The sequence below is a fragment of the Cyclopterus lumpus genome, chromosome 5 (genome assembly GCF_009769545.1).
Source record: "Cyclopterus lumpus isolate fCycLum1 chromosome 5, fCycLum1.pri, whole genome shotgun sequence".
Classification (NCBI taxonomy): domain Eukaryota; kingdom Metazoa; phylum Chordata; class Actinopteri; order Perciformes; family Cyclopteridae; genus Cyclopterus; species Cyclopterus lumpus.
Window position 1 is genome coordinate 15,876,372 of NC_046970.1, and position 12,977 is coordinate 15,889,348.

At 40.9% G+C, this 12,977-nt stretch overlaps 1 protein-coding gene across 1 annotated transcript; it reads left to right on the forward strand.

Moving 5' to 3' along the window:
- Positions 1-1,194: 1,194 nt before the first annotated feature.
- Positions 1,195-12,953, forward strand: pbrm1l (polybromo 1, like). The gene is made up of 30 exons (XM_034532245.1): positions 1,195-1,316; positions 1,601-1,775; positions 1,890-1,987; positions 2,192-2,339; positions 2,431-2,580; positions 2,775-2,891; positions 2,979-3,047; positions 3,167-3,265; positions 3,349-3,434; positions 3,535-3,626; positions 3,712-3,928; positions 4,092-4,233; positions 4,381-4,466; positions 4,655-4,934; positions 5,046-5,151; positions 5,499-6,138; positions 6,763-6,983; positions 7,092-7,268; positions 7,507-7,664; positions 7,764-8,006; positions 8,477-8,622; positions 8,707-8,864; positions 9,166-9,349; positions 9,449-9,650; positions 9,767-9,965; positions 10,045-10,200; positions 11,077-11,238; positions 11,563-11,627; positions 11,901-12,105; positions 12,520-12,953. The coding sequence occupies exons 2-30, from the start codon at positions 1,635-1,637 to the stop codon at positions 12,681-12,683; spliced, it is 4,911 nt and encodes a 1,636-aa protein (XP_034388136.1). The 5' UTR covers positions 1,195-1,316; positions 1,601-1,634; the 3' UTR covers positions 12,684-12,953.
- Positions 12,954-12,977: the final 24 nt, after the last annotated feature.

Below are 12,977 nucleotides of genomic sequence, written 5' to 3' on the forward strand. Positions count from 1 at the left end.
GCCTGTCATACAGCATTCACAAAGCACACACAATCCAAGCTGACTGTTTGAACGCAAGTCATTTATAGGCCACTGGAAATATCAGTGTGATTTAAACAAATAGGCCCGGTGTACACTTGCAGAGAAGTACACTCATTTTGAGGTAACGCCCAGCTTCGCTCTCTCTCTTCACTCCCCAAGACCACCTGGATGTTGGCCGTCACATGGTCACAGGGCCCAGCAAAGGCGTGCCGGCCTAAATGTTAGTATATAGCAGAGTATGGAAGAACGACGAAATACAACAGCATTTAGCACAAAACAAATACAAAAAGGTATATTCACCATCTCTCTTAAAAATGTTCAATGGATGTTTTTTTTCTTCTTTGCTGAGCTATTTTATTTGCAACACATTGTAAGGTGTTCCATGTAATTTTTCCAACCTCTATTGTCCACAAGCTGTTTTCAAACAGAGGACATTGATGGAGAACAATAATATTGTGTGTTCCTTGCATTTCTCTGTTATCCTCGTGGTAGATGCATAATACTTTACTTATACGTGTTGAAGGACGGTCATGCTGGGAACACAGAACATTACAACTCCATCACCAGACCATATAATCCCTCATCCCACTCTCCGAGCAGATAACCAAACGCAGTGAATACTCATATTTTCATTTTGATCACTCACCTTTAACAGGTGTATTTGTTGGCAATTTGTACATAACACATAAACAAACTACAATAATGGACTGTATACAAACTGTATTAAAATGTGTCCCGTATTAAACCTGTTAAAGCCAGCTGCAGTCACCCTGCACAATCAACCACATTTTCAAGTAAAACGTCAATAATTAATGAAAAATATTACTTTTATATAATTTGACATGCTGTTTTAAAACTCTATCAAATTGGCTTCTGCTATACATTAGCAATAGTTGTATTATATTATTACATTTTCTCTGTAAACTACACATTTATCACATATTATGTTTACCATTCTTTTGATCTATTTGTATGTCTGTAAGGCTGAATCATGAACCACAGTATAGATTGTACACAGTTATTTGTGTTGGCTTACTAACATTATAGACACCATAACATTTATTTATATTGTTCATTGTGCATTTTCTTTATTGTCAATCTACAACATTGGGTGTATTACTACTCCTGCACTGAAGGGGCAGCACTATTTCCTGTGATACTTTACTTCCCTACACACAAACGCAAAACAATCTCAACTTCCGGGCAGCAGAAGTTTTCAAACAACACTAGCGAGCTAGTTAGCCGTTACACATTTTTGCTCAGGGAACTACGGCACACTTTGCTCAGTTTTTTGGGTAAGCGTTGCTTTCCAAAGTCAATTGTTATGTTTAATTACCCCAACCTGCATGTGGTTTTTGGTAACGTTGTAATATTTAACTTGGCTGCGTTGTGAGGAAAGCAAGACACGATAACACGGATCGCTAACAGCCGCTTTGTTTCATACATCCAAGCGGTGCTAACGTTAGCCGGCGGAGTTGGCCCGTGTTAGCCTTGATGAACGAGCAATGTTCACTTTAACTAGAATAAACCGTGTGTCAATCGGATTAAAATCCACAATAACTGGGACCTCTGTTTGCAGCTAGCGGGCTATTCTGTTGTTAAACAAGCCAACGATGTCCGCGAGCTCCAAGAGGAGAAGGGCCACTTCTCCCTCCAGCAGTGTCAGTGGAGGGGGGGACCTGGATGATGCCTCCTCTACACCGGGAAGTGGCAGAAAAAGAATAAGAATCTCAAATGTTCCCCCTGTAGATACAGTAAATTCACTTGATTTATACTATTACTCAAACTGTCGCTTCAAAATTATATCGCATTTTATTTAATATGTGTGAAATATCAAACACTTTATTTTCACACCTCGTTCCCTTTAGATTGCTGTATGCCACGAGCTGTTCAATGCTGTCAGGGACCACAAGGACGACCAAGGGAGGCAACTTAGTGACGTTTTCCAAAGGGTACCAAAGAGAAGGTATAGTAACACAAAGGCCAGCGTAGAGCTTAACATTGTTTTTGTTTTTTATTATGTGTGTGGACCTGTCCAAGATATCCCTTGCAGTTAATCTGTCAACCAACCGTCATACACTACTTTATGAAATTTGACAGTCTGACTGTTGGTTGGGTTTCAGACAGACAGAGATTACAGTGAAGCCTGATCTCTCTTGTTCTTTTTCAGGAATCAACCTGATTATTATGAAACAGTGTCCCAGCCAATTGATATGACGAAAATTCAGTATAAACTGAAGTCAGAAGATTATAATGATGTGGAGCAGCTTACTGCAGATTTCCAGCTTATGTTCAACAATGCCAAGTCATTCTACAAGGTAAGTACCGTTAAAGTATGTCTGTCACTGTAATATAGTGTAATCAAATTTTTTTTAATTTACGTAATTCCTTTCCTGTTTTACAACTCAGAGTGACATGGAGGAGTATCGATCTGCATGCAAGCTGTGGGAGGTATATTTGCAAACAAGGAATGAGTTTGTGCAACCTGGGGATGGAGATGAGGATGATGAAGATGGTGATGATATGATGGATAATCCAGGAATGTCAACTGAAGATGAGGTCAGTTATTTTCCTCTTTAAATGTGTGGTTGAGTTGCCTGCTTGTATGACCGTCACCTATTAGTTTAACTTAAGTGTGTAACATCCCCAAAACATGTTTGTATTGATTAGATTAATGCTTTTCATGGAAAGTAATGTTTGTTGTAACAAATAACCATTTCTAAAGAAGCAATGTATGCAAATGTATCTTTTAGACCTCAACTGGCAATTTGAAAGAATTGTTTGAGCAACTCTTGGAGGCTTTAGTGTCTCACGCTGATCCCTCAGGGCGTCTGGTCAGTGACCTGTTCCAGAAATTGCCTTCCAAAGTGGTATGTCTTTGAAGAGTCTTTAGCCTTGGATTTATACCCTGAAATAGTTCATTCTTGACATTTACAGGCATGTCTTGTCTTTCCTAGCATTACCCAGACTACTATGCCATTATAAAGGAGCCAATAGATCTGAGAACGATCGCTCAAAGAATACAGGTAGTGACTGATTGCTTTGTCATGCATCATTCAGCTTAAAAATCCCAGATTTCAGAATGTATTGGGGTTTGTTTTTTACAGTCAGCACTAATGTATTATGTATAATGTAATTTGCATAGATTGGATACTATAAAAGTGTCAATGCGATGGCCAAGGACATTGACCTGATGGCCAAAAATGCCAAAACGTACAATGAACCAGGATCTCAGGTTTTTAAGGTAAACTCTTTTCCTTGATTTTCTTTTTTACAAGATGTAACATCCCATATATTAACTATTGTTCTCTTTTTTTTATTGTATAGGATGCTAATACCATAAAGAAAGTCTTCATCCAGCGAAAGACTGACCTTGAACACGCTGAACCCACTAAATCTAGTCTTCGCATCAGGTATTTAATGACAATCAGACACACAAATCAACACATTTTTCTCAGAAAGAAAACAACATCTACATGGTTTATGTCTTGTTTATTTACTGTTACTTTTCAGAAATCGCAGGTCTGGCCAGGGGGATCAACTTTCTGGCGTCAGTGTAGCTCTCCACTATGGTTCAGAGAGTGAGGATGACCCAGTGCTCTCTGGTAATTACCAGCGCTTCAGGTGGCAGAGAAATCTATCTTGTGTTTGTGTTGGAAAAATGAGAGTTCACCATGTAAATGTTTACAGGCTCTGTCTGCTACGACGAGGGAGAGTCAGAGGCTGAGAGTCAGAGTTCTAGCATGGAGATGAGTAACCCGATTTTCCAGCTGTATGAAGCTGTGAGGGGTGCCAGGAACAACCAGGGCCAGGTCTTCTCTGAACCTTTCCAACACCTGCCCTCTCGCAGGGAATATCCTGACTACTATCAGCAGATCAAACAACCCGTCGCTCTGCAGCAGATCCGGTAAGGAATGAGGACTCTGTAGATATCATGCTTAGAGGCAGAATGACAGATTGTTAAAAAGTATTGGTGGGTTTTATTTGTTTACATTTGTTATTGATCCGTGTGGTTTGGTAAATGTAACTTTTGCCAGCAAATCCTTAATACCCCTTTCTTTATTTCTAAGGGCAAAAATGAAGAACTGTGAGTATGAAAATGTGGAGCAGATGGATGCTGACCTCACTCTGATGTTTGAGAATGCAAAGCGCTACAACATGCCTAACTCAAGCATTTACAAACGGGCCTTTAGGCTTCAGCAGATCTTGCAGGTAAGAACTCTTACTGTTTTTTATACAGGAAGGTGTTTTAACTCTAGTTAGGCCAAGAATTAAATGAATTAGCCGTAATTTGAAACAGATAATGAAGCATCTTGAAGAAATTTGTGAACTGACATATCTACCTGTCTGTTGGTATAGGCAAAAAAGAGGGAACTTGTGAGGAGGGACGATGAGGATGGAGACAGCATTCTGTCATCTGATGCAGGGAGCATCAAGAGAAAAAGGTAGGCAGGTTTTTCGCTCTCCCGTCAGATTTTTAACGGCTTGTAGATCCATTGCTATTTCTCTTAAAAATGAAGAGTCTATAGTTTGCTTACTACCAACAAATCAAAATATAGCACACTTGAAGCCTTGTTTTGTGTATGTGTTGCCAGCCAAGCTCATGCATATTCTACTTTGATTTTTTTTGAAGCCACAAGAAAAATGTCAAAAAGAACAGAATGAAGACCTTATACGCCACAGTGATTGAGTCTCGGGAGTCGGGCACCAATCGCCGTCTTTGTGATCTATTTATGGTCAAACCATCCAAGAAGGACTACCCTGACTACTATAAAGTCATCCTTGAACCGATGGACCTGAAGACCATTGAGCACAATGTCCGCATTGAACGCTACGCGACAGAGGATGCTTTGATGGAAGACATGAAGTTGATGTTTCGAAACGCCCGGCATTACAATGAAGAGGGATCTCAGGTAGACAGTGCATACAGTTTAAAATAGGCAATGTTAATCTTTGCTATTTTTAAGATATATTTTTCTGATAACACTTTTTTTTTTGGCGGGGGGCGGGGGTCATCAATGTAGGTGTATAATGATGCTGATATTCTTGAGAAGATACTGAAGGACAAGCGTAAAGAGTTGGGAAATTTGGCTGAAGAAGAAGATTTGGGATCTCCCAAACTGAAACTAAGTAAGTTTGATCATATTAGTATTTTCCAGCCCATTAAAAATCAGATACACTTGTACCCCAACATAAGGTAATTTTCTAACCTTCAATGATTTCAGTCATTTTATTATAGTATAAAATTGAGCTTGCAGAGGCTTGAAACAACTAAGTGCTTGCTATTCTATTATAGTACACAAACTTCAATCCCAATTTGTCATCCACTAGCACAACAAAATAATGGCCTAACTATTAGGTCTAACAGAGGTCTGCAGTTGATTGAGTGCCCTGGTGTTGCTATTGGTGCAAACGTTTATTGGATTTAATTTTGGTTTTACAATTCTGTCTAATCATAAGTGTATTTGTGTATCTAGGAAAGAGTGGTGTTTCTCCAAAGAAGTCCAAATACATCACTCCTCTTCAGCAGAGGTTAAATGAGCTCTACGATGCTGTGCGAAACTTCACTGACCGCCGGGGTCGGCGTCTCAGCACAATCTTTCTTCGTCTGCCATCTCGTGCCGAGTTGCCTGACTACTATGCCACTATCAAGCGGCCCATCGATATGGAGCGCCTCCGAAGCCACATGGCGGGCGGTCGTTACCAAGATGTTGAAGCACTGGTGGAGGATTTTTCTCTCATGTTCAACAATGCCTGCATCTACAATGAGCCAGAGTCTCTCATCTATCGGGATGCTCTAGTGTTGCACCGGGTGCTGCTGGAGACACGCAAGCAGCAGGAGGGAGGCGAAGACTCCGGACCTCCTAATGTGGCACATCTAGTGCGAGAGCTGATCAGGAACCTGTTTGTTTCTGTGCTGGGCCACCAGGACGAAGAGGGCCGATGCTACAGCGACTCTTTGGCTGAGATCCCTGCTGTGGATCCAGCCGCCCCTGAAAAAACACCGCAAAACTTTGATGTCATCAGGATGAATGTGGACCGTGGCCACTACAGAAGACTGGATGTCTTCCAGGAACACATGTTTGAAGTGTTGGAGAAAGCAAGGAGGCTACACAGGTACAGCAACTTTTTTTTTAAAGTCTTTCTAATGTTATATCAGTAAAAATAAAGTGTTTTGTTCAATCTAGGGACAAAAATACCCAGATAATCTTGCACTTAAACAACAAATGTAAAAGGGTTTTTACGTCATTGGGTCATTAAGCCATTAATGTTTTTTTAAAGGGGAAAAAAACAGCTGACTTTTAAAATAGTCATTTTGTAAGATTCCTCTAAAACTGAGACCAGAATAATTACATCCGTATTAAAAAGTTTTAGATTAATACAATTTAACAATAAGCATGCGCCATCCACTGACAGCCCTACCTGTATATATTCCTGCAATGTCTGTACAGTGTAATATGCTTACTAATAACTTCAAAAGCACACGTTTTTTCATATTTTCTTTAGTTTAACTGTAATTACTATAACTTGGATAATATGTTACGTCTTATGTCGTCCAGTTGGTTGGTTTTGTCCAAAGTCAACGTGTAACACATTTCCCAAGATTACAAGTATTAAAGTCGTACTGTTCAGGATTAAACACAAATGTTATTTTTTTCCAACATACAGTGTAGTATTCTCTATTAAATGGCTTAACTGTGTTCAAAAGTGATTATGTATTGTCCTTTTTTGCATTTGCAGGACTGATTCTGAGATATTTGAGGATGCAGTCGAGCTACAACAGTTTTTCATTAAGATCAGGGATGAGCTATGCAAGAATGGAGAGATTCTGCAGTCATCTTCACTCAACTACACGTCAAAACACCTGCACAGCGACGTGGAGCAGGAAAAGAGAGAGAAAATCCCCAAAGAGATTGAGGAGGACAAGCTAAAGACTGAGGAAGAGGAGAAGGAAAACAAAGGTGAGTGAGTGTGTATGAACACATGTGGCTTATTAAACAGGTGTGACGAATGTATTAAATTGATTATGTGGTATTCATTTGAAATCTTTATGTATTTCTCATCTTAAGAGGGGGAGAAAGCCGAGGACCTGCCAGGAGAGTCCGAGTCAGAGCGGGTTTACAGTCAGGTCTGCAGCTTTGAGAACATCACCTACCATGTGGGGGACTTTGTCTATGTGGAGCCGTCAGAGCCGAACCTGACACCACACATTGTCTGTATTGAACGCCTGTGGGAGGATGAAGCAGGTAACACGCATCCATTTTTTGGCAAAAAAATCATTATCAGTTGGACGAATTTTGGATATCATTATGCAAACTGTATCGTAAACATGCAGTCATAACAGCTCAGTTTGTACCCTTTTGTGAGAGATTATAAGAAATAACCTAGATTACATTTTATATGCTTTTTATTTTCCTAGTAAAATACTATTTGCTAATTTTAACTTTCTTGCTTTGGTTATTTGTTCGTGGCTTGTGTGGGAAGGTGGGAAGTGGCTTCACGGCTGCTGGTTTTACAGGCCAAGTGAAACATTCCACTTGACAACACGCAAGTTTCTGGAAAAGGAGGTCTTCAAGAGCGACTACTATAACAAAGTGTCCATCAGTAAAGTTCTGGGCAAATGTGTGGTCCTGTTTGTGAAGGTAAGACATTCTACAGAACCTGAATCACACACAGAAATAGTTTTTCTTTTGACTCAATGCTCTGTTCAACTTACCGTGGCCTTTTTCTGGTATCTGTAGGATTATTTCAAAATGCAAGCAGAGGGCTACAGAGCAGAGGATGTGTACATCTGTGAATCCCGCTACGCCGGCAGGAACAAATCATTCAAGAAGATTAAGATATGGGCCGCGCCTGTAAGCTCTGTGAAGCTTGTCCCCCGGGAGGTGCCGTTGCCTGTTGTCCGTGTTGCTTCCATGTTTGCCAAGCCCGACTATGACAAACTGACAATTGCATATGCAGGCAGCGGAGGCTTTATTGACAAGGTGAGGTGACATGGCAATATATCATTTGTTGTATAGTTAAAAAATAATCTAAAGAGAAAATGTATTGCACTAAATAAGGCCTTATCTTCTTCTGAGTTACGTCTGATTTTAATTTGATGTAAACTGGGTTATTGTAGAAACGAATAAAATGCTAGGTACAGATAACAGACTTTAGTAATGAGCTACCTTTAGCCTAATCCCAAAAGGCCCCCAGAATAAGGACACTAGTCCTCTAGTCGGCTTCAGTGTTAAGGCCAGGTCTAAATGAAAAATAACACAAAATCAACAATATATTGTTGCCAAGCAACAATATTGTCAGCTGGCCTACTATAGGGGATTCATTATCTCAGAGTGGTAGCAGGCATGTCTTGACAAGGAGCATGGTAGTAGAGGAGTAGTTATAGTATAACGTTTATTTGTCACAATATAAAAAACCTGTGAATCCACTGTGTCCATGTTTATTCGTTTAGGAGAGAGAGGAAGTCCCCATTGAGATGAGTGGAGCCGATCCCGGCTGTCAGCACTATGAACAGTTACCCTACAACAATATGTGGTTTAAAGTGGGCGACTGTGTTTACATCCAGTCACATGGTCTGTCAAAGCCCCGGGTTGCCAGGTGGGTGAAAGAGGGCCTCTTATTATTATATTTATTATTGAGTTATTAACTATTGGTAACATCGCTCTCTTCACTGGGCTGCAGGATAGAGAAGTTGTGGGTGCAGAATGGAACTACTTTCTTCTTTGGGCCCATCTTTATTCACCCTGAGGAAACGGAGCACGAGCCCACGAAGATGTTCTACAAGAGAGAAGTGTTTCTGAGCCAGCTGGAGGAGACCTTGCCCATTACCTGCGTCACAGGTCCGGCTTTGATAACTTATGTTCACACATCACAGTTAATGCACTTAAGGGAATAGTTCAATATTGTGGGAAACAAGTTAAGATGTATGGCAGCGAGTTAAATATGAACATTGATATCACTCATATCTGTCCGTTAAATAGAAGGCTGCTGCCAGTCCCCAACTTGCATTACACTATGCTACACCAGAAAGCGTATAAGCATATCACCTAAAATGTCTAACTATTATTATTCATAAACATTTTTTTTATGCTTTGTGCTTTTATTAACTAACACCTATTACCCTAACCCTCTGCTCTCCAGGCAAATGTATGGTGTCCTCCTTTAAGGACTACCTGTCATGCAGACCTACCGAGATTTCAGAAGAGGATATCCTGCTGTGCGAGAGCCGTTATATTGACACAGAAAAGCAGATGAAAAAGTTCAAGGGTCTGAAACGCTTCTCATACTCTTCCAAAGTGGTAGAGGATGAGATCTACTATTTCAGGTTTGTCAGTCAAGCAGAGCACTGTTTCAGCTTCAAAGCAGTTTCTCGCCCAGGCTGAATTTGTGTTTTGTTTTCTCTTGTGCTGGTAATCCTGTGTAGGAAGTTGGTGGTGCCACAGAAGGAAGCATCACCCCTTTTGGACAAGAAGATCAATGAGCTTGAGGTTAAACTGGCAGATGTAGATGCAGATGATGATATGGAAGATATGGACGATGATGACGAGGCTCCACAGACGCCATCTATGCCTCAGATGCAAACTCCTCTTGCAAGCGATACGGATACCATACCATACACTCCTCAGGTACCCATACACCTCCAGCAACCTTAACCCAAGCAGCACACATCTTGTGTCCAAAGGCTTCAACCCCCATGTTCTAATATTCAAATTAAGACAAACTGTTTGCTTTTTTTTTTAAGTCCACTCCAAAGGTAAAAGGCTTATCAAAGAAAGAAGGGGCCAAGAGGAAGATCAACATGAGTGGATATATATTGTTCAGCAGTGAAATGCGAGCTGTCATCAAAGCGCGACACCCAGACTTCTCCTTTGGGGAGCTGAGTCGACTTGTGGGCACCGAGTGGAGGAACCTTGAGGCTACCAAGAAAGCTGAATATGAAGGTGAGAAGAAGCACATTGTGGGTGTGAACGTGTGCTGATGTGAACTGAAGTCAAGACAGCAATTATTTGTTTGTTTCAGAACGTGCAGCCAAAATAGTGGATCAACAAGAGCGTGACAGACCACCTCAGAAGCAAGTGTCCCCAAGAGCAGGTACCCCCGTAGGGTCACTGATGGGGGTGGTACCTTCGCCTAGCACTATGGGAATGATAAACCAGACCATGACACCTGTGTCAGGTAACCCCTCTCAGAGGCAGCACGAGTGTTTGACAACAAGGCAGCGGGGAAATGAGGCTGGACTGTTAAAAACCGTAATCCTCTTAATTTCCTCACATTTGAAACTTATTTATCTCAAAACTACATTCTTAAAGCAACCGTTTTTGCTGCTGTTTCACATTGTTTTATGTTTTTACTAGCATTACTAGCTTCCTATAAAAGAAAATGCATGACATTGACTGCATGATTTATTTATAACCATGAATAACTTTTCAACATTTCATTTAACTTTAATCCTTGGTTTGACTGATAACATTCTCATACCTGTTTGTATTATCTGTCTCTTACGCACACTGAACCTTTAACATCATCAGTCCCAGTTGTTTGGTTGAGCCAGTGGTTTTTCTTATCCACACATTGGTCTCTAATCCAGCAAAAGTCAGTGTCAAGTCTCCTATGACATTGCATGGCTGCCCTGGATAAGAAAGATCATTTTTTTGATCAGCACAGCTGGAACACAAAAACGAGAAGTATATCACAGGAGATTACCATTCTGAATTTTCAGTCTACCCAGAGGATTTATTTAAATCATGTCAAAAATCATATCACAGTTTAATCAAATATACAAGTAGTTTGGTGGCGACGTAAAACCATAATGAAGTAAGAGAATTGCAACATCTTGCAAGCTTTAGACTTGTTTCATTACAGTTGTACTTGCACATTTCTCAATGTCTAACCACTCCTGAGCGAATACAATTACAAGAGCATGTGTTTAGCTTACAGTGCATGTGTACAAGGGGCCACACTGTGCAGTAGTGCATGTTATTGTAGAGTCAGCTGCATGTCACTTATGCATGGATATGTTGTTGTCGTCCTCTCCTTGCCCTCTTCCCAAAGGCATGATGGGAGCTTACGGCCCACCTTACATGTCCATGCAGGGCCCCCATGAGGGCTTGTTGAGTGTGGCCACAATGCTACCTTACCCTGCAGGGGGGCCCCTCCTGCCTCATCACCATCTCCAGCATGGTATGCCTGGGTACCCTGGCATGCCTCATCAGGGTAAGGTTCACTGTCCTAGTCACACCTGCTCAGTCATATCCAGTCGTGTCTCTCCTGCTGGAGGGGTTTACCTGGTCTACAGGCTGCACTGCCTGAGGTACTCACTGAGAAGTCAAAGCACTCTGGTCGCCAACAACCTCTCTCAAAGTGTACTCCTAAAATATACAGGATCCTCATTTATATACATAATGCCTGTGAAAACAAACCAAGCTACTAATATTCAACTGATATTCAAAAAGTGATTGTAAAACATTGTGGTAGGTTAACACAAATCAACCCAGGAGGCGCTTCAATGAATAGAAACTAAATATTGTCATTTAACAGGTATGATGGGCGCTGGAATGAATGGTATGGCAGGAAGTCCTACACCAGGAAACTTTATGCAACAGGTGAGCTGCAGTCCTGACAATTGTACTTAGTTCTCATACTGTTCTACTTAATATGAAAATCAAGTATGCTACGTTTTCACTGATGGATGTTACAAGATGGACAAAAAATGTGTAAATTAGAAAACAAAAGCCTTGTTGATGGTTGTTATGTATAACACACATTTATTGTATACAGCACATTATTGTTAGGATTCAATATTCCACATATTGTGTAATATTGAATCCTATCCTATTGCTTCCTAAAAAAAGGACATTTTCATTGTTCTATTTTAGCCTGGGATGTTCAGCCCAGGACCGCATGCTCCCCCACCATATCCAGGACAAGGCACGCCTTCACACCTGCAGCCCACCTCTCCCATGTTTGTGGCTCCACCACCAAAGACCCAGAGGGTGCTCCACTCAGAGGCCTACTTGAAGTACATTGAGGGCTTGAATTCAGATTCTACCACCATCAGCAAGTGGGACCAAACGCTCAGAGGTGGTGTTCCTTAATTCTTCTTTTCATCTAGTGGGTGTGTGGGTGGAAGCTTTCATGTGGACACGATATTGACGGCACTGAAACTTTCTATTATACCACGTGATTAATGTTTTAATGATCTACTACCTTGTAATGTCTTATTTACTAAGATGCTAAAGTCACCATATGAGAGACAAGTACGTTGATGTAAAAATCTTTGCTATTAATGGAAATATGATCACATGTGAATCAGGAACAGTACATGATAGAAGGAGGTTTCTTTAAAGATAAATCTGGAAAGTAATGCATTATTTTTTTACCGAGCATAATCAGCTCTTGTGCCTCTGGAGTCTGTGTGCTTCAACAAAAAGAGAAACATCCTCCTTCTCATACGAATAAGCATGAAGTGCTTTAAACCCTGTGTTTCCATCGCAGCTCAAAGACGTGATGCACACCTGACCAAAGAGCAGGAGAGTCGGCTGCCAGCACACTGGCTGAAGAGCAAAGGAGCCCACACAACCATGGCAGATGCACTGTGGCGCCTGCGTGACCTGATGCTGAGAGACTCTCTGAACATCTGTCAGGGATACAATCTGTAACTTGTAGGAGTAACCACTAGATCCAGCTCAGCCACTGCTCTTATCCTCAAGCTATGGAGTTTAGGAAGGATGATAGGCAATAGAAGCAATATTTTATAGTGAATCGTGATCAATTTTATATTTATTAGCTATCCTAATGAGCTTCATAGTTCTTTGTGCATGCATTTTCTTTTCTTTTTTACACCACAGGTTTAATTGTGCTGCAAAACCAGTGTTGTTGTTTTTCCGCTTATTGAAACTATCAAAATAAAATTCTCAGTACCCTGTTTATACTGTTTGTCTCCTGGCCCAGTT